The sequence below is a fragment of the Pholcus phalangioides genome, unplaced genomic scaffold, assembly GCF_987345545.1.
Source record: "Pholcus phalangioides strain wild (caught in Gottingen) unplaced genomic scaffold, Ppha-v1.0 ptg000015l_1, whole genome shotgun sequence".
Lineage (NCBI taxonomy): Eukaryota > Metazoa > Arthropoda > Arachnida > Araneae > Pholcidae > Pholcus > Pholcus phalangioides.
Genome location: NW_028301608.1, coordinates 10,333,348 through 10,356,678, shown reverse-complemented (window position 1 = coordinate 10,356,678; position 23,331 = coordinate 10,333,348). Strand labels below are relative to the sequence as shown.

The window sequence follows — 23,331 nt, the reverse complement described above, 5'->3', positions numbered from 1 at the left end:
AAATAATTGAAAATGAAATCGGAAGAAAATGAAACTCTTATAATAATACAATGGAATGTGAATTCGCATTAATTAGGTAGTGATATACCCTGGACATGACTGTGATGCCACAACAGCTTATTAGAAACAATGAATGCAGCCTGTATTTAATTTTTGATAATGCAATAAATGTATGTTTTGGTTTTATATATATATATATATATATATATATATATATATATATATATATATATATATATATATATATAAATTAATTTCTTTAAATATGAAATAAGTTCTCATTTTCGGAGCATTCTGCAAGTTCATTCAATAATAGATCAGTATCAGAATGTGTATGCATACTATTTAAAGTATGATCTCAATAATTTGCAATAAAAGTAGTTTGCTATAGAATTATTTAATAGAACGTGGTTTTGGGACTACGTAGACGGGAAGAAACGGAAGTGAATAAAAAAAAGAAAATCACTTTTATTTCACATTCAAGTAACAGTTCGTTTCAGCAAGTCATGAGCAACAATGTTGTTCGCTCACGGTAGTGTGATATTGTGGCTCTCGTTTTCAGTGTTGTAATTGAACCACGGCATACAGTGGAAACTCTCAATAACGTGCATTCATGAGATCGAAATTTTTGTCCGCTAACGAGGTACTTCCTGCACCAAAAAGTAATTTCTGAAATTTTGCGGAAAGGATAGCAATATAGTTACCGTTATTATGACGCATAAAATTAACACCGGCGTACAATATAAATACTGTATAAACAATTTTCGGTACTATGGCCATGTATTTATTTTTACGCTGCACTCCGGTTAAAAATCAAAAGCTGGTTGTATTCTTAACGAAGTTTCTCTTGTTGAAACTCTACGGCAAACTCAAAAACCTATCAACCGGTAAAAGGTTACATCCATCTGTAGTAAAATAAAAAAAGGAAATCGATATCATACCATATACTGTTCATTTTCTTGCTGCACCGGCTTCAAGAGAACAACCAATTCTAATTTTCATAATCCTAAGAATGGTTTTGTATTTATTTAATAGGTGGAACAAAAGATTGCAACGCTTTATCACCAGTATATAATAACACAACATACTATTGTTACACAGGTATCATTGCTGCCAACTACAAGAGAAAAAAAAAAAAGATAAGGCGTGGTATAGCCCAGGTCGAGATAAGATACTCGCCTAAAGTACCGAAGGATGTTTAGAGAGATACCTGGTTCGTCCTTGTCAAAAACTTTCCTGACACAGGGGGTGCAACAGAAATGGCGACATGACCACAGAAAACATTGCTATCCCAGGGAGTCGCATATCGAGGGGTTAGCGCACCAACGTCTCGATGAGCATAAAAACACGCCTGCCCTTCGGAATCGGCAATGAATTGTAGGTCCCGGGGTGTAATTAATGACGGTCAACGAAATTTTTCACTTGATTTCACCGGTTCGCAAGTATGAAAAGGTTGAAGTACGCTGCTTTAGAGAGGTATTCTAGCAATGCGGATTTAGGTCTATATAGAGTAACTTGCACCCTACGCTGACTTTGAATGAAGTATGGTGTCAGTACTGTCGCTATAAGGGGCCATTCAAGTATTACGTCAGCATCGATGGGGAGGGGGTTTCCGACTTGCTGACTTTTTATGACGGGGGTGGGGGTGGATAATGCTTACGTCACCAACCACTCTTTATGAAAATCTGAAATATTCTTAATGGCATCTTACTCGGTGCGCCAAAAACGAGAAAATCCCTTTCGATAGTTTGTGGGCACTTGTTGAAGTAACATTCCCCCCTATTGCTAAGTGCCCTACAGAACCACTTTAGTGAACTCTAAATGTTTTGCGGATCCAAGTGATCTGGAAATGTGTTCGGGCCGCTTAAGTGCTCTGGAACTGTGCCACGCATCACTCAAGTGATCCGCTATTATATGCCGCGGATCACTTAAATAATCTGAGAATGCACCGCGGGTAACTTGAGTGATGTAGAACAGCACTGGGGGCCACTAAAGTGCTCTAAAACTACGTACGTCACATGTTACTCAAGGGATCTCTAAATATGTCACGGATCGCTTAGGTGTTCTGGAACTGTGTCCCGGGTCATTTAAGTGTTCTGAAAATGTGCCACGGGCCGCTTAAATGTTCTGGAATAAAAATTAGGTTTGAGGAGGGCAGGCCGCATCAGACAACTCTAGGGCCATATTTGGTCAGCGGGACAAGGGCGTTGATGCAATTTATCATTATATAGCTTAGAGGGTTGGTCACAATGAATTCATTGAAGATAAATTTTGAGTTTGATTACAATAACACATACAAAGGTATTTTCTTCCGAAATTTCAATTAAAAAAATAAAATTTTGGTCACCCCCCCCCTCCCCGCGTACGTCTCTGATCACACCAATATGCGTTAGGATTCAGAGCGGTAGAGCTGGTAACGGAATTTTGCTGACAAGGGAGGGGTCAAAAATGGCTAAAAGTTTGCTTACATAATACTGGAACGGCCCCTAAACAAATCGTAAGATAGTAGAAAGACGGGAGTTCTTCGAGTTCCTTGATACCTTACGCTAATCTCTTTTTGCATAGTATGATACCGCCATAATATTATTGCTATAAAAACCCATCGCTGTTTTTTTCCCTGATTTTTTTCTAACGATGCCTTTGACAAAAAAATATGCAGGACGTTTAGTCCACTCGGTTACATATGTGCGGAATCACCGTTCTTCATTTTAGGCCGGGGTTACAACATAAAAGTTTGATAAATGTTTTTCATAAAATTTTAAAATATGCATCTTTTAAAATGACTTTAAAAAATGAATCTTTTAAAATGACTTTAAAAAATGCATCTTTTAAAATGACTTTAAAAAATGCATCTTTTAAAAATGAGTTTAAAAAATGCATCTTTTAAAAATGAGTTTAAAAATTCATCTTTTAAAAATGACTTTATGGAAGCCAGATGACAGCATGAACACAAAACATGCGCAACTCGACAACATAAATACCTTAGGGCCAAACATGCACTCAGAACACACATTCTCCGGTATCTGCCGATTCATTAGAAATTCCGTAGAGTGATGTGTACGAGGTGCGTGTTCGGTTAAGTAGTAGTAGTAGTGTAGTAGTAGCCAATAAAACTATCGGTTGCCTTTGCGTGAATATAACCAGTACGATTATTGGATGCATTTCTCAAGTTTTATATAAGAACTTTTATCAGACTTTAACAGTATAATCCCGGTATAAAGCGATAAATCCAGTTATTTTATTCAAAGATGGAATTGAACGGAACACATGATTTTAGTACAGATATGACTATTGCAGAATGCTCTGAACACGCTTATAGATTTCATTGCAATCGTGTACATAAGTGATATAAAGGAAGAATGCTAATATAAGATTTATAGTACTTAGCTTGACCTTAAACACCTAAAACGATACACAGATATCGTTATACACATATCGTACTGACATAACTTCATTTGGAGACTGTGTATGAGTCGTAATCCCATCTGAATATGTCTCATCCATTTCGATCACATTTCGGTGATTTATTACATATTGTTTGAATACTAGAGCCGGTTGAGGTATTGCAATTATCAATAAGAATATTCTTTTTATAATATAGATTTTCCTGTTGAATGTTGACCTGATTGTAAAATTGGTCGAATTTATTCGTTTAACTGAAAAAATCAAATTCGAAATTATTATAATTTTCTATGATTTTAATACTTGAAAATTATTATTTTAATGCATTTTGAGCCGTTGGTATAGAAAAAATTTAAACGTTCCTTGGTGCCTGTCTTGTCTGTCTTGAAGTATTGAACCTAGGTTTTGTCTTCGACTTTCAACTCGTAGGTTCATTTCAATGTCTCTATCCAACGATCTCTTTTCCTATCTCATTATCTTCCAGCGAACATCACAGCGATTCGAAATATGAGGTGCCTTGTCTTCTCATTCCCCCTCTCCGTCTGGGATAATGGCTATGAACCATTGATTTGATGAACAGTTCTGATTCTTTGTCCCATCATCGTGATCACAAAAGTTTCATATTTCATCGTCTTTAGATTTTTGTATGTTGTTTCTGTAAAGACGAGTGTTTCATGCCTGTCCATTGGCGTTTTAGCCGATGGAAAATTTTGTCGGTATTTTGCAGTTCCAGCTGCATTATTGGATCTTTGTTCCTCTTGGCGCAGGAGCAAAGACGGTAAACTCTTTTAACGGCTGTACACTTCACCTGAAAGAAAAAAAAAAACAATAATTACGCCTTACAGATAGGATAAAGTCAAATGTATATACTAAAACCCTTCAACTTGAACAAATTACTATATTGCATGATTTTGAATGAGACCGGCCAGCTACCTTGGACATACTCACTGAGTACTCTGCTGCTCGAAGACCCTTGCAGATTGACCTGATTGTGTATGTCTATTGGGTCATTCCGTATTTTACGCAGATGAAATTCCCCATGTAATTCCACTCTTGGGTGGGATGATCTCATCCCCCACTCCCCTAGTATTTATAAAGTTTTTACTTGTTATAAATTTAGTTTTGAACTGTATTTAATTCAATAATTTGGAAGCGTCTCGCTCCTGAATGGGGGCAGGGGGCACGAAGAGCAAATATATTCCAAAGGAGTATATGGGTGATAAAGGTTGAGAAACAATAAGCTACTCTATTAGTGTAAAAATGTGATAAACTCAGTTATATATAACCTCCAAGGATTTTAGTAAGTTTGATAAATTTCCCTAACTTTTAATCCCTTTTACCGGCGGTTATGCGTATTACCCGATCATCGTTGCTGAATTTAGTACGTACTGAAATATATATATATATATATAATATATCTTTCACCAGTGATTATAAATATATAAGAATAATAGCCAAGCGCTGCATCGTTGGTAAACATGATAAATCGTACTGTATTATATACTATGCATGATAATTACGATCACCGTAAAATTTGCTATCATTACATCGGAGTCAGACTATATTCATCACACACACTAGACTCATTCGGAATATTTTTTCCATATTTATCAAATTCACCAGTTTCTCTAGGGTGTTATGCATGATCAGAGATAAAGGCGATAAATTTCAAGAATTTATTATATTTACCAACGACACTTGAGGGAATTATGCATTTTCGCCTATATTTATTTAAAAGCGTTAAATTTATCATATTTACCAAGTAAGTTCGTATAATAACCATTTATCACATTTACCATAACAAATCTATTTCTTCTACAATTGGGACCCTTTATTCTATTTGATCCATGCATTCGTTTTATCACATTCAACTTTTTCTTCCTTGAAGAATTCTTGAAGTTTTGGAAATATCCCCAGAATGCTTCAGGGTGCAAAAAAAAGTTTATGCCATTTATATGATCAAATATTTTAGGATCCCCCAGGAATGTGTTGGATCCGTCTGTTTACACAAAGAAATTACATTTACTTTATTACCGCATGATTTATACATTAGTCAGATCACTTCACGATTACGTTTGATTATATATTCCATACCAGCACATAAATAACCTCAAGCTCGGTAGCAACGGCATTATCAATCACTTGAATTCAATGTAATCTCATTTAGTTCGACTGTATAATACTCGACGAGAACAACGTGTGATTAAAACATGTTTGAGTGTGTATGTGTCAACGCATAAGTGTCACACTCAGTCATGACTCGGTGACTATTTTACGAAAGCGCCTGTCACAACGAAATGTGTTGAACAAAAGTTTCACTGGCACAATTCGGTTTTCTCCCGTTTGATGATGCTGTATAACGCGGTTGAGTTTCTGTCAAGCAGAACAGCAATATCGGTGACACTGAAATGCATCAGAATCTACGCTAGATGTGAATGTAAACTCAATATGTTAATCATAATATCAAATCTCCGGTTTTGCTGTCTCTGTCACAGAGAGTTAGACAAATCACTATTATCTTAAAGTCCGACGCCTGGTTCATTATGGATTTTCAGTCATTACAAACTAAAACCACTAGTGACTTTCTCTCAAAAAATGTGTTGAAGTTTCAACTACAAACCACAATAACTAGAATACATTTGAAGATGTGCATACGACATTTGTATGAGGAGCAATGAATTATGGATATTCGAACAGCATTAACGATATAAAAAGATTGTTTGTAAAGGATCACAAAAAGGAGTGGAGTCCCTCAAGGATGTGTCCTTGGGACTATATTTTTTTCTCACTTTTTATCAATAAATTCGATGACATTATCTCGATTGGATTATCAGTAAAGTCGCAGATGACGTAAAGGTAATGGGGGTAATCGGGATTCCAAGACGTAGGGAGAGATGCTCCAGACGAACTTGAATACGATTGCAGCATGGGCTAATGAATGGAGTGTGACCTTTAGTGTTGATAAGTGTGTGGTAACTCGTTTTGGTTCGAACCACCAACGTTTCATTTACGAGTTGAATGAAATTACTATCCCGGATGCAACTAGGTTTACCAATTTGGGATTTCTCATTGACGAGCGGCTTAGGTTTTCTGAAAATTGTTCAGTGGTAGCCAAAAACAAAAAAAAGCGAATAGAACGAATAGAATGCTCGATCTTTTAAAAATAAGATCTAGAATTAAGATTTTTTTAAGGGCAGTATATATAAAAGGATTTTTAAGGGCTTTATAGTATTAATTATTAGCTTTTTTCTTTCTAGATATATGTTTTTGTATTGGATCATATTTTGGTTATCATGAACATTTTTTATGGACATCTTTTTTCAGCTACCTCGTTGGGAAACTTGCCTGTTGTGGTGTTCGTATTTGTATAAAAGAATTAGCAGTTTCTTCCAAAGCGGATTTTTGTATTCGCAGTCAAACATGAATCAAATGTTACCTAAAAGAATAGCATTAGGCACCTAGCGCCGAAATTGAGAAAATCGGGCCTCAAGCGACATTAAAAAAAAGTATCCGACGAAAAAGATTTCATTCAAGGGGAGGAGAAAGCAATATCTCATTATTGGACAACGCACTGAAATATCGAAAATACACGGGATTCGACGATCGAAAATCTTTTCCCATCTGGTGACACGGAATCGATTATTTAAAATCGAGGCAGGGTGATCGATTATAACATCGATAAACTAGAGCGCAGCTACACTTTGACCAATATTTCAGAGGTGGAGAATCAATTTTAATGATGGTTGTGTTCCAGAGTAAATTAATTCAAGTCTTGATCAATATCCGATTGACTTGCATCTGATGGAAAGAGCTTTACATTTTAAAAAATTGGATGCAAACGTAATTGATATGGGAATCCGTCTTCAAAGAGTCTGGTTAGGCTATTTAGTAAATTGCATTTAACAAAAGAAAGAATATCTTTTCAAGCAGTAGCAAAATAGAATCATCTGATCAAACAAACATAAGTGGAATTACTGAATAGATAGGCACACCCAACATTTTTTGTGAACTTACAATATTTATTGTTCTAGGTACCGCAGTTAAAAAATAATAATAAACGTTTGCACCTTCCATGAAAGGGAAATGAACTTTCACAAAACTATTTCATTCTATATGAAAATGTTTTTAAATTCCGAGAACAAATTCTTAAATAGCTGAAATACATGTTTGTTAACTGACATTCCAATTTTATACTACAATATTCATAACCATTCTTTTAGATTGTTGTTAAGTGCCGCATGTTCTTCATGACTCATGACTTCTTCAAACATTCTTCATTTGACTCTCCTCAAACTTCATGACAGTCGGGAATCAAAGCGATACAGAGATGCTCCAGATGACCTTTAATATGATTTTAGCGTGGACTAATGAATGGAGCATGCATGACCTTTAGCGTTTATAAGTGCTCTTAGTTATGTGAGTGTATACTCTTAGTTTATTCTTACAAAATTAGGTTTCGGGTCGCCAGCTCCATCTAAGGACTCGGAGGGACGACACATTTTGACCACGGGCCATTGATTCACGTATGGTTTAGCACTTCCAGATTCCGTTTCTGGACTTGAGTCAAATTGAATCGACTGATTTTAACTCTCTCATATGTACTCGTTACAAACGCGAGAAAACAGGAAATTTTCATTAAATTGTCGGGGCTACCTGAAATTTGAATAATGTATATCCAATGCATCAGTGACGTAAGATGAAGGTCGATGAAAAAATTGACTATTCCGTTAGCCACGAGTTGAAAATCACTGCTCTAGTCTTACTATGAATAACAATAGACGTTAGAAGGAGGAAAGTGCGGAAACTGTATTTTACAGGACAAGCAAAAAACAAGGTTCTACTTGCCTCTTTTTTGTGCCAAGAGTGGTTAAGTTACTGTTAGACACGTGTTTCGAACTGTAAAATATCAGTCAGGTCATATTACATCATAAAAGTTATTTTATAAAACTTGAAAAATGCAACCAATAAGTGTATCAGTTACATTCGAGCAAGTGTGGCTTATTTGTTGCTCTTGAAGTTTTGTAAAATACATTTTATCAAACTTTTATAGTGTAATTTTGGCCTTATGGTCTTATCTCTTTCTCGATGTCGCCAGCCTTGCAACAGAATCATTGCGGTAAGAAATACATTTTATCAAATTGTGGCACTTGCCTCGTTTTTATAATGTCATCACCTCGATATTTTTTTTCATTATATGAAATGATTTTCATTCACAAAACTTCATTTTCGAGCCCGAATGTGCAATCCAACTTGCACGACTGAATGACGAAACTGTGAAATACTGAACATTGTTCTCTTTCCAACAGGATGATTATTGTGTGTGGGACTCGTGCGTCTAGTCAAACTGTGAAGTCATACATTATTGCTTTTACATTACTATAGGCCAGAGTATTTTCATTACTATAGAAACAACGCTCAATCCATTGCCCGAGAGTCAAATTTGGTCATTTGATGTGACTTTCGACGTCAAACCTAATTTTGCCAAAATGAACTAAGTGGCACACTTCCAAATCACTCAAGTGACTCGTGTGGTGCAGTTTCACATCCCCAAAATTACCCGCAGTATATTTCGAGATCTCTTAAGAGACCCCCTCCTCCGATAAAATTAATAGTACTTGAGTGATCTGCGATGCAGTTCCAGATCACTCAAGCGGCCATCGGCATATTTACAAATGGCTCAAGTAACCTATAACATTGTTCTAAAGCACTTAAGTAACTTACGGTGCAGTTGTACATCATTTTAGTGGTCTGCAGCACACTTACAGATCACTTATGGATCCACGGTATATTTACGGATCACTCAAGTCACTCGCGGTGCGGTTTCAGATCATCTAAATGGATCGCAACACATCCCTAGATCACTTAAGTTATCCCCCTCCTCGGTAAAATTTCAGATCACTGTAGTAATCCACGACGCAGTTTCAGATCACTCAAGCGGCCGCAGCATATTTCCAAATCACTTAAGTAATCTGCGGAACTGTTCCAGAGTTCTTAAGCGGTCCGCGGTGCATGTCCAGAAAACTTGAATGACTTGCAGCACAATCACAGATCGCTTAAGTGGCGTACAGCATATTTACAGTCACTTAAGTGACCCGCAGGACAGTTCCAGATCAGTTAAGTGATCCGCAATACAGTGCCACATCAATCAAATGACCCGCGGCATACTTACAAATAACTAAATTGACCTTCAAGTTATCCGCGGCATAATTTGAGATCACTTAAGCGGATCCCACAACACATTTACGAATTACTTAAGTGACCGCTGCACAGTGCCACATCATTCAAGTGGTCCGCGGCACATTCCCAGGTCACTCAAGTGATCCACGCTACATTTTCAGATCTGCAAGTGATTCACGGCATATTTATAGAGTGACCTGCGGCACTGTTGAATAAAGTCACCCGCGACACGTTTTCAACCAAATGAAGCGTCCTGCACTCTCCTAAAGAATAAGCACCTTTGTCATAGACGTACAGATCTTTTGGATATTTCTTTGTATGTATCCAGAGTGAAGATTCCTGTTCAACAGAGTACACAGTACAAGGTGTATTTTAAGAGGCATATATAAGGCATATTTTTAGAAACGTTTTGCAACAGAAAAATTATTTATTTCTATAAGAGCTCTTTTGATGAAAAAGAAAACAAAATAGGCTAATATCAAATACTGGTGCGCCAATATTATCAGTATAAAACGTGGATAGAAACTTGAAGAAAATCTGCTTCCACAAAGTTAAAAATGTATAAAACGTGTGGAATATTTTCTTTTCCTCGCAACCAAAATTTCTAATCAAATAGTAGCACATCCCACGGTAAAACTTCCATTTCTCTATACAGCGTAGGATGAAGCTTGAAAGAAAGAAAAGAAAAAAGCACCAACGACTTTCACTAAAAGTTTGTTACTAATGCGAGCAATTTCCCTTGGGTCACCTCTACTGCTGGAGAGAGTAAATCTCATTTGCCCATTATAAGATCCTACGGGATAAGCGAGTTTACGTCCCGTGACTGAAAAAAAAAATCCTTCACCTGCAGGCCATGCCGCCGTGTAACGTCGTTCACTGATTTATATATAATATATTACTAGAAGAATCTCGAGAATCTTCTGAAAGGAAAAAAAAGTATGTATGAGCTTATACCAACCTTTATATTTTGTGTACACATTTATGAGTCTTTCCACTCAATATATCTGAGAGCTGAATCTATCGACAGTTTGCTCGGGTTATGTGCACTACGTAGGTCGCTCCACAAGCAATGCACAATGGTATTTTATTCATACGTGGATTTTGTTATTATAGGCAGTATATCTTTGCAACACCTTTGCTATACGGGGTGATTCAAAATTCCACGTGCAAACTTTTAGGGGAGGTAGAAAACACTGAACAGAATCGCGTATGAATGTGTGATCGGATACCCCAAACTGAGAATTATTGTTTATCATCATACATATCTATATTTTCTGAGACGACTTGGATATATCTTATCCTTTTTTAGTTGGCCAGTTGTTTTGACGCAGTTTTACCTAATTAGTCCTTGAGCAAAACAGACCTCAATCCAATCTGTTCCAACGTATGAATTACGTTGGAACTGCTTACTCACATTCATCTATACGCGACCTCTCTCTTTGAAAAGTGGGAGTGCAGAAAATAGCATTTGCAAAGTTAAAAACCCGTCTGGGAGAGGTATAAGTTTGTGTATGTTTCTGAACAAGTGTGGCAAGATGTTCTAGTAATGCATCGCTATCTCACTTATTACGCATGAAACTCTATCATGGCAATTCCTCTAAGACGATGAGCCGATAACAACGATTTATTTGACCTTTGGTTATGTTGCAGATTTTTATAGAATTACACACTGATCTTTCCACTAGTTTCACTGTGTAATTCAGTCTTTCATTCCCAGTCTATATAATGTTTTAGTTTATCAACATTAACAATTCAGGCAGGAATGTTTGATCTCCAGATCAATTGTTTTTCCCCCGTGATTTTGTAGTGGTGAGGAAAGTTGTGATCTTCAAGTGTCCCAGATCCCGAAGTGGCTGCAATTAACATTCTTAATACTAATAAATTGAATCGAAGCATGACAGAGAGAAATGTGAGAAAAAAATGTTTTCTTCTTTTTTCTAGTCTTCAGTAACAAATGACCTCACTTTCATTTGCATTAAATCATCCACTCAGTAGTGACGCCACCCAGTGTATCGATGCCGTATTCGGAAATAGTTCCTTGTTATCTCCGAGATTATGATACCTAAATATTTGAGGCTGTTGAGATGGAGATTTAAACTCCAGTATTTTGATGGAGGCTTTAGAATTTGCCCGATAGCTATGAATATATCTGTTTCTTTCCGTTTGTGCATATATTGCCCCATAATCAAGATGATTCAAAAAAATTTTCTGAGTTGGCAATACATTGAACTGGGATATTCGACTTATCTGTTTCACCTGATTGGAGCAAGTCTACATCAAGTGTCACCAAGCGTCTAATCACAAAAGAATGAGCAAACGAGTATCAGCACCTAAACCTACGGAATTATTTATGTTTATCCAGACGGCACAGATCACTCTGTTTACCTAAAAGACTTCCACCGATCTCTGGAGACTACACCACGGCGTATAACTTCAATTTTAACAGATCTTCAGAGAACTTATGAACACATCCTACGTCTTTTTATAGTATTGAAATCAACAAAAAATGTGTTACTGTGATTCTCAAACATGTTCCAAATATTACAACACATGGTGGCTTTTGCGCGCGAGAAATGTGATTACGTTCAGAATGTCTGTTTTTGTTTGATCCCGTTTTCATTATTCAAAATGTGGGGTCATTTTTCTCGTATCCAAACTCGTGGTATTTCGCTCAAATACATGTACATAATATGTACGTCCGAGCTTCCATAATTTTGTTCGGAATGTTTTATTTCACAGCGGAGTCACCAATTCGCAATAATCATTTGAGTATGACTGACCGAATCGTTTCGCGTCTCGCATTTCGAAGTCAGGACGTCTAGAAATTTCTACATCGAGTTTATCGACTATCCATCATTCGTTCTTCTTTCAGCTTCGTGTCAGTGACTGAGCATGCTATCCGTGTATCACATAATCTGACTGTTTCGTTCAGAAATATTATGAGCTGTCAGCGAAACCACGGAATGACATCGGTCATTTATTATTAGAGAATTCCCTTCAGGGTATTTCTATTAACATCGAGTTTTAGCTACAGCTTTATATATAGTTCGGCTTCCATTCTTCTATCTATACTTTTCTTCAAGCAGCTCGCACAGAGAGACTCATATGATAACCATGCCATCGACGAATCGACGAGACAATAAATATTACCCATTCAGTTGAACATAATTTATCAATTTCCCTTTCACAACAGGGGTATGTAAACTGAGAAATAATTAAATTGATTTATAGTCCAAAAGTTAATATTGTTAAACTTTATATATGCATTAAAACATTCTTCATCAGCAGACAATCAAATGAATCGATCGGTAATAAAGTATTTACTAGAAATCGAATAATCTATTATATTTTAAAAATGGAAGTCCAAGATGGTAATCCTCATGATTACTTGGAAAATACGCATGTAGGCCTATATAGAATAATATAAATACGTATGTTTTCATCATGATGCTTGTATACTACAGGGTGTTGCAAACATTTCTATGGGGGCATCTTTACCCACTACTATAAATTGATCCACGTACTTCTGAAACACACTGTATACAGTATATTATATTCATTTAAACACATGAAACAGATGTTTTACATCATATCAATCCATATATATAACTCACTTTCAGACTTTGGTTTGACGGCTCGTCGTTGATATGATCTCGGTATGGCTATCCACCAAATTAAGTTTATTCGTACGTGGCAACACTTTTGTCGGAGAATATTCTTGCAGTAATGTCGGCTGTAAGGATAACTCCTGCGTCAAGGGCGGTGTTGACGGACTTGTCTGTAGTAAAGGCATCCCCGACGCACTCTATTCATATAAAAAAACAAAATTAAAAATAAGGGGGAAACATAATAAAAAAATTTATACAAAAAATTGAATTTTTTTGTATAAATTATAAAAACAGGTGAAGCTGAAGTTTTAATTTTTGTGTTAATATTTTTTTTTTTACTTTTTTTCTAGAAAAAAAAATATCAATCGATTTGAAGGAGAAAATTTTCCAGATTAAATTAAATAAATAATTGAACATTAAATTTCAAACTTAGAAGTCAATGTGCTCCGGGAGTTAAATTTTAGAAAGACATATATAATTATATTTCATTCATGAAGGCTTCTTGTCAATCGTACTATTTTTTTTTCTACTATGTATGGTAGTATATTATACTATAGCATAGTAGACTATATAGTAGGAAAAACGTTCACATATGAATTGTAAATCTGGCATTTACATATTTATATTTTGGGAAATTTTGTTCCCTCTATCATACTACATACCTCAAAAACATGCCAGTCTCCTACCTTTTAACATGATAAAAAAACGTTTTTATGCAGCAATATCATTGAAAATATTATTTATTCATTGCTTTATTTCAAACTTTTACCATGTGCATTTGATTGTGTATCATATCTTACGCCATTGTAAAATTTCAGTAATCTCAATGCTTATTTTCTTAAAATTTTTTAAAAACAACGCATTATAAACATCTTGCGCGCATGATAAAATGACGTGACATCAATTAAAGTGAATAAACATTGATTCAAAATAAAGGAAACTGTTTATAAAGTGACGAAATCCATTACTAAATAATTGAGTTATAAAATATAAAAACAAATCGAAATTTTTAAAATTTAAAATTTGATTTTGAATAAGATTGAGTCGATAAAAAATCTCAATCTTTCGCATTATTTTATGAAACAGTTTTCTTTATTTTGAATAATTTTTTATTCAAATATATTGAATTCATGCAATTGTATAATGTGAACAAGTTGTTTTTCATGGGTTTTTTTTTTGAAAATTTCTAAAAGAATTAAGTATTGGAAGTACGTAAAATTTTGCGTTATTATAGGGCAGCATATGCAATAAAATATATCTGGTAAAATTTTGAAATTAATCACTGGATAAATAATAATTTAAACAATATTTCTACATAAGAAAGTTTATTTTTATCATGTTAAAAAGTAGAAGACCCACTAACCAGAATGTAGTTATGAAGTCTGAGGCTTTCGTGTCCAGCGTTCAATGAGTTACAAAGAGTCCCGGCAGTTAGGCCATGGACAAAGTTATTTCTTTTCTCATGTTTCGTCTTCATCAGAAATGCGTCGTTGTAAAACGCTTGTGACAGAAATCTACGGGTGTTTAACCTCAGAAGATGCTGCCGTAGATGTGAGTGAAACGTCAAGAAACAATAGCCTTAAAAGACCATGACCTAACAGCCCGGAAAACATTTGCAACTCAAAATATCGCTGTCATGGAATTCATGTGGTTTTTTTTGTATGTTTTTGAATGAAACAAAAATTTATCAGGCATAAAGCCTGATAAATTTTTGTTTTACTATTTCTGTCACTATTCTTCAGAGTTTTCTTTTCTTTTTTTTTTTTTGCTTTCACCTATGCGGCATTTGCGGAATTCGTTCTTTGTGTAATTGTACGGATTAGTTGCATTTGTCCTTTTGAAAGCATTACTCCAGCGAGTGATTTTTCTATTTGAAGAATTTCGGTGAGAGTGAAGCATATCTCAGAGTGAGATGTGTTGCGATGACTGGTCAGTATGATGGATGATCTCTATCTCACGGTGTTTCTTTTTGTGACCAAAGAAAAATAGAGCTTTAAAACTGGGCTCTTTCTGTTCCTTATCAGAAAAAAAGTTACACGGATTTTTTTTTTAATAGTGGTACTTTTTTTGGAATGCCTAGAATGTCTGCTATAATTTGGGTGGTGGAAAATATCTGATTTTCTTCAATTCCCCACCCCTCACTCCCGGTGACACCATCGCCCAACACGATGTTATCCCGTTTCGAGCGCTCTCGATTGAAGAAGTAGACGGAAGTTGTCGCCTTTTAAGGCAGTGGTCCATCAAGTGGTAACAACGGTGTCAAATGTGAAAATCACCGCCTCAAACGGAACAATTTTCTGCTATCGCTAGGAAGGAAAACGCTTCAAACAGCGCCAAACCTCTGCCGCATTTGCACATCAACCCCGATCCGAATCTTAAAATATTTAAATCATCGGAATTAAAACTTCGTGACACTCTGCAACGCTTATTTCACGTAGAATATATCGCCTCTTCAGATTTCATAAATATTTATACAAGTTTGAGCAACATTAACGTCTAATGAAAAATAACACCCAAGTTCTTAAAATTCAAATTCTGATCAACCGTATTGATCATTTTGTGAATATATTCAAAATACACCGATTGCGATATCAGACGGACTGAACAACTGAATATTTTTTAAGTTTGCAATCATGAAATATTTATTTTAATATTCTAGAAAAATCTCAGTAGAACCGATGAAGCAGCTTCCATGAAAGAAAGTTTTCGGAGGGACGTAATGTTTCCCTGTTCTACATAAATTATAAACGTAATATTTCTCAAATATTTCGTCCATCTGTTGTTAATTGCAATTTTTTCGATGAATAAAACGGAAGAAAATCGGTTGCGGTCGTTATAATAAATAGTGAATCGGTAATTAAAGAATTAAATGATCGAATACTTTTTCTCCCTTGTTTTCCTGTCCATCATGAAACCTCTTCAAAAGCTGATACAATACACCAGTTTATTTAAAATTAATCTTTAAAATATTTATCGCATGCTTTTATGGTTTTATCTTGAACAGTGCATCCACGTCGAAATGAGAAAAAAATCCTATTCCTCTGTTTTTACTTGATTCTTTCGAAAATCATAAAGGTTCAGGAGAAGAGAAAGTGGCTTAATGCGTAACAAAATATTTGCTCCCCGGCATCGGTATGATAATGAAAGGCAGAAAACAAGGGAAAAATTGCTGTGCGAAAATTATGAACAGGGGACTCGTGAACCGCTGTCAACCGATCAGCTTGTCGACTGATTTTAGTACAGCCACGGGAGACTAGCGTCGGAAAAACAAAAATTTAACTTCCCCTACTTAACGATAACGATAAGCATGCCCTCTGGTGATTTCTCTCAATACTTTCAAAAAATCTTGAGTATAAAAATATGTAAAGGGAAAATAAAACTGAAAATCTCTAGTTCTTATTCACTCATGTGTCTGTGTGTATAAAATGAACGTGGGGCGAAAAATGCAATAAAATGAACTTATATTCCGTTTTGAGACACCATATTGAAATTTTTTGATCTTTTATAAAATAATTATAACTAATATATTTAGAACCCGCAAGTATTAGCACTGAAGTAAGTATAATAGTTAAAATAGGCCCCCATCCTCCCTCTCCCATTACGTCACCTGCAATGCAGAAAATCAGACTATCAATGCTAACAACACCCAAGTTCGACAGAATATGGTCACCGAAATTCAAGAATAAATAATATATAACAGTATCAAAATATGAATTTGCGGCAGAAACACTTGAAAAAAGGTGTTTTTCCAAAAAATGTTTGAAAATAGGCAAAAAAGAGGCATTTTTTTTTTTTTGGCATTTTGGCTGAACTTCTGGGCTCTACTAATATTGTATCATGCTGTAAAGGGATGAAACCATATTTATTCAATGACCTGAACATTGATGTTTGGTTTTACTTACAAGTTTCGACCTGGAGTACGATTCTGCGCATATTATTCCCGGACCACCATCTACTGAGGACGTCCTCCAACGTAAGCCTTCCGCACATAAATCTTCATCGTCCTCCATGTTACTGTTTTCTTTTAGAGGTCCTGTGTGTGTACAAGAGAGGAAAAAGAAGCAAATTTTATATAGATTTAATAAATTCGGAATTAATTAACAATCCCTTGAAACAGTGATGTCGAATTTCTGCGTCTGGACGGCATTGGGTGCAGAAAAACTGTTTTTGGTTACCCTCAGAATATAACGGTAGTTGACGAGGGCTACTTTAAGTTAAATGCACTATTCAAAGTCGCGAAAAAAAAGTAACTCTATTATATGTTCCCCGTGGTTACAAAACATACTTGTAATCGAAGAGCAGCATTGGATTACTAATTAGGAAAAATACTCAAAAAATGTTAAATTGGAATTTCTCACTGAGCAGCAGATACGACGTGATTCCTTAATTCCACTTGGCGCATTTTAGCGGTGAACCGTTAAATCTAGAGGCATATTTTAGTTAGAAAAAATCAAATATCGTGTTGAACTCAGATACGTCATTCATATGGACATTTTGTCCCCAAAAACCGAATTAGAACGTTTTTGCCCTGTCTTTCCTGAGGCCAAAAATATATATATATATAAATTATAAAATTCTTACTTATTTTCGAATTACTTATTATAACTAGCAATATTTGCTGAAACGTCTGAATTCAAAATCGGAGACAAGTTGAGAAAGAACAGAATAAACTGAGAGACAAGCTCGTTATGCTGTTCTTTACCAAATTTTCTTTGGTTCGTAAATTCAAATTTCTCAGCGAATATTGCACTTCGGAATATGGAAATTTTTTCCCATGTTCCAAGAGAGACAGGGCAACATTCTAATTTGGTTTCTGAGGACAAGTTACAGTATAAAAGTTTTTATTTCATTTTGATAACTATACAACCCCTTGCAACATGAATGACGTATATATCTGATGTTTACGCGATCTTTCGATCCTTGAATGGTTCTTAATTGGAAGCATGCCTCTAGAAACAACGGTTTGCCAGTAAAATGCAAAGGGGAATTATGAAAGCGTACTGTATGTCTCTTCTGGGCCACGTGAGGACCTGGATTGGAATCTTTTTACACTGAAATATTATGATATTTTTTATCAGTTGATGATAAATGGAATGAAATGAAACAAATATGCGTTGCACTTGTATATACTCACCCGGGATTATATCTGGGCATTTCTCTTCACCTGCACATGAGCAAGATTTCCATTCGTCATCTGTGTCTTTTTGTAGAGGTGTTTGGCACCTTCATATAAAATTGATATATTTTTAAGTATTTGAAATATTTTATTAATTAAATTTCAAGCTGAAAATTTCTATAGAATATTATTTTTCAATGGCAAGTAAGAGATGCGATTACAGGGTGTATCACGTAGAGTATTGAAAAGAAATGGGAGTTTTATGGTCTATTGCAAAATGAGAAAGAAAATATGAGAAAAATACCAACTAAATTAAATAAATTAATCTGCCATAGTGTCATTTACATAAAAATGTCACATTGAGGGAAAAATATAAAAACAACACCAACTTAAATTAAAATTTAATTATAAAAATAATATCCTACACGACCCCCTAATATAAAAATTTCGCCAAGTATAACAATTTATTCTTTTTCCTAATAGGCTGAAAGAAATTTATTCCGTAGCATTTGAGTGAAAATTTGTTGAAATATCGATCACATCGAAATGCCGATTTTTGCATTTTTTTACCCATCAAAATAACCAAGTTTAAAAAAGAATACGGAAGAAAATAGATAAAACTAAGATTTTTATATATGGATATCTCAAGAAATTTCCATTCATATATTACAATATTTGTTTTTTTAGTAATATAAAGGTAAAAGTTTCACTTATCGACGTATTTTGCATAAAAATTGCAATTTTCACATATCCCTTAACTATTATAAGTGTTATAGCTGAAACTATCTCAGCTATATTTGCAATTGTTTTTGCTGATATTCTCCAATATTCTACTTCAGATTTAAAAATCGGCCGTGGAATACGTATTCCGTTCGAAACTCTCCGTAATACATAATTGTTATGAAAAAAAACAATTTAGTGTTAAAATGATTGAAAAAAAATTCTCAATTATATCAGTTATTGGAAAAGTTTCATTCACCTTAAAGAATTTAATAATGGTTTTGTGGAGGTGTGTCACGTCACTACTACATTAGTGTCATACTAATGTGCTGGCATAAAACATAAGTGCAATGAATTATCTTCATAAACGAAGCCACTGAAATCAGATTATTTACATTCAGTTAGTGTTGAAGAAGTTCCGAAGGGGCAAGGGAGTTATCTCGAGACAACACCAGGTACGTCTCCACATATGGTATACTATACTATAGCCCAATTCGCGCACGGAATAGCGGTATCATCTGATGGATATTATCACGCGATCGCGTCCAGCTGGCTGACCGCCGAGTTTGATGAAAACGGGACCAGAAACTCTCCCATGTAATTATCGTACCATGATTGCGTAGAATAATCACACAGAATAGTTTCCAAAGCCCTATATATACACATGAGTATATGCGAGATGCTCTCGTGTGCCGCACAAATGGCGATCACGTAATCATCGGCAGATCACGAATTCTGCATATGCAGAGCATCCGCGGAGTATCGTAGCGCGCAATGAAGAGAAAAAAAATTATAAAAAAATGGCGTTTTTTCCCCTTCTATTTTCCCACCCTAAATAAGTGTTGATCATGTTTGATATTTATGTCTGTTTGAGATTAGGGGGAAATGTTATACACACCCTGTTACGATTACGATATTAGTAATTTTCTTTTGTCGGAAAAAAATAACTAGGTAAAAAATATATGAGATAAAGCTAATTTTCGCTAACCGAACCTTCAGAAAAACATGTGTAGAAGAGAAAACACATCCTTTCATCTGAGCTGAGAAGAAAATTAATAGAAAATTGGGGGTATAACATGTTTTCACATAACATTTCTTAGAATTCGGGTTGGATTCACATCATGGAAAAAAAAATTAAAATGTTTCTTTGATCTTATTACGGTCTTTTTGATCTTGATTACCACCATAAAACTTTTTCCTCATTAAAACCAGCTTATAATTAACGGCTTCAACTTGAAACTATTTAATTTTTCTTGATGAATGGCATTTTTTCCAAACATTTGTCACTTCTTAACGCCAAAGTATCAAAATGAAATAAAGATCACAAGAAAATCTCAAAATTGAAACTGACGTTAATGTAACAGGAGAGAGAAATGTATGTTTGAAGTAAACATGGGGATTAAAAAATACAGGGACCAAAATGCATCAATAAGTATTATATATATAATAATAGGAACAAAATGATTTCAGAACAACAAGGTTATTCAATCTTAATAAGAACTTATAAAGGTCCTAAAAAAAGTTAAACAAATGAGAAAAATATATATCTAGGCTACTTACTTGTCATCTTTTGAGTTTCCATGTAATCCTAAATAACAGAAGAAAATGTATATGTTGTGATGTTGAGTTTTACTTGTATTAGTTTCGTAATTAGTATATACAGAATATACAGTCGATCGATATTTTTCTCAAAATCTCGTCCCGTTTTTATATATGAACGTCATTGGCACTGACGATATGGCTCTTATTCTTTTAAAATAATTCTAAAAAAAAATATTTTAATAATGACAAGCCCAGATATTTTGTAAAACAGATTTCTTAATGGAAGGCATTTTTCTAATTTCCTTCACTTGGCTCTATTAAAATCGGAACAAAGTGCACTTCATAAAAAAGTGGCATTTTATAGTGGGGGAGGGGATGAAGAGATTTTTGTTATTCTGCACACAAAAGGTTAAGATAAGAACAATAGCATAAATGCGTATCGTTCAGTTTGTAAAATGGCCAAGATAATTTTTACTCATGATTTTATTTCAAGACAAGTAGGATAATTAAGAGTGTTCTTACGAAAGGTTTTTAACAGGAGAATGTTGCGAAAATGAATTTAGGAAAGAGAGAAAAATTCAAGTGTCCATGCGGGGAATCCAACCCACGTCCTCTCACTTCGCCGGTTGAGCGCCCTACACCAGTAGACTACCAAGGAAATGAATATCTCAATCTTTCCCCCGAGATCGTTTGCACTGAACGGGAATGCAGATGGCCGGTCAAAGCAAAGGTTAGCAGAAACTGATATTTGGAAAGAAAAGTGATCAATTTTCTTTCCAAATATCAGTTTTGGCATTAACATCAAGAAAATTCAATTTCTCAGTATATTTCAGGCCGAAATACCATCTCTTCACATACTATTATTTATAATTTACTTACTCAATATGCGAGAAATAGCGTTTATAAAATATATAAATATAATATTTAATTATATATAATATTATATTTATAACTTTATTAACCACATTTATCACAACATATATGTATATATTCCCAAATTTTGTGATTTTGAAGACGGAAAAAGAAGACAGGTAGACACGGAAGAAAAACGAGATACTGAAATAGCGTCGAATATATACCTGTCGAAATTTCGAGAAAGAAACTGTAGACAGAGAGGAGATCAAAATATATATAATAATAGAGAAGAAGAAATAAAAGAGGAAAAAAAATAACAAAAGGAGAGAATCCGGAAAATGGCTATGAGATACTGAAAAGAGAAGAAAATGGTGCAAAGACATTATAAAGCGAAGAAAGTAGATAACCGTGTTCCCTCAGACGTCAGATGTGCTTAAGCAGTGACAAATGGGTCCCAAGAGGTGTGTGCTGTCATTACACTGGGATCGTACTCTGGAGAACACCTAGGGTTATACCGCAATGAATTTCTCGAACCTTCCACCACGTTTTCGTTATATATAAAAATAAATAAAATAAAAAAGGGAAGAAAATGCCCTGGATCATCTGTGGAAGGGTAGTGGTAAAAAGGCTGCCTAAAGATTCTGTGGTAGTACCGCGTCTCGTACCTCCACCGATCCCGAATTGTACGTCAACGAATTCCTAAAAGCTCTCGAGTAGCTGTTCTTTCCATGTACATCACGTTTTGCTTGTACACGATGTCAGATCGTATATATATTTCTGAAATTGAAGAGGTCCCTAAAGAGTATATGTATCCTAACTTTATTTTCCAAATTGGAGTTTGTATGAGAGAGAAAGCAAATATTCATATACAGAGGAGAAAGAACATAGGTATAGTTCATGAAATTTTTAAGTTTTCAATTGGAAGAAATTTTTTCTTGGGTGTGTTTCTTGTATTTGCGTTATGTGTCGGAATCATAAAGGTACGAGTTCACAATGCATGTTGGGAAGGAACGATGCTTTGTGGTAATGACCTGTTGTAGCCAACTGGTGATAAATCATTAGTCTGCCGCTAAGAGTAAATAATCATTTGTTTGATATAATCTCAAAAGAAAAACAACTGCAAAGGCAAATACACCGAAAAAGAAATGCCAAATGCATTTCGGCAAACTGTGGGTGCCGTTTTTAAGGAAAAGTATAACACCACCATAACGCTGATCGGGATCCGACTAGGGTAGGTTACCTCGTTATTAAATCTTTAATAACAAGTTATCAAAAATTTAATTTAAACTCCGTTACTAAATCTTCACTTCTAGTTGCTCAGCTCCAAAGTAAAGCAAAATTAAATTAACATGTTAGTTTTTTGTGCCAAGAATCAGGTATGCGAGAATAGAACCATTGCCTTTCACTGCTGGCAAGAGGGTAACATGAGGCCAGTGTGTTTTACAAAGTAGAGCCCATTGATGATTTAGACTTCTACCATAGCACATTCACCCAGGCCTTCGAAATTATATCAGTTCACGATAATAAATCGACATCACCGATCACCATGGCGTAGGCTCATTACAAGAGAGAATTTATGTAAATTTTAAATAATCGAATCAAATAGGCCCATTTCGGAAGCAACCATTCAGAACGGTGAATTAGACTTACAAGCAGGTTCATTATGATCACGACGAATGAAATGAGCAGACGTATTTTTATGTGAGTTGAGAATAATTTCGGTAATCAACACAAGTGGGATTCCCTGGTCGACGTGGTAGTGGTTATATTCTGCCTCTTAAGACGGCACCTATAGTACGATTTTCATTAGGGATTTCGTATTTTACGGTGCATTTGAATTTTTGTAGTTCTTCTCTGATGAGTTTATCTTAATACTTTCTTCCTATCGTAAAATAAAAGTCGATCTGATAT

The 23,331-nt window shown here is 35.1% G+C and overlaps 1 protein-coding gene across 2 annotated transcripts in view; it reads right to left on the bottom strand.

Annotated features, from left to right (window-relative positions):
- Positions 1-251: 251 nt before the first annotated feature.
- The window catches only part of LOC149075438 (kin of IRRE-like protein 3), a 233,485-nt gene continuing 210,405 nt past the window's right edge, over positions 252-23,331 (bottom strand). For both annotated transcript variants that reach the window (XM_089242774.1, XM_089242775.1), the window contains exons 10-14: positions 20,584-20,611; positions 18,322-18,410; positions 17,090-17,220; positions 13,194-13,384; positions 252-4,210 (exon numbers count right to left, since the gene is read on the bottom strand). In XM_089242774.1, the coding sequence (XP_089098900.1) occupies positions 13,196-13,384; positions 17,090-17,220; positions 18,322-18,410; positions 20,584-20,611 (437 nt within the window). In that variant the 3' untranslated portion in view covers positions 252-4,210; positions 13,194-13,195. The remainder of the gene's footprint in view (positions 4,211-13,193; positions 13,385-17,089; positions 17,221-18,321; positions 18,411-20,583; positions 20,612-23,331) is intronic.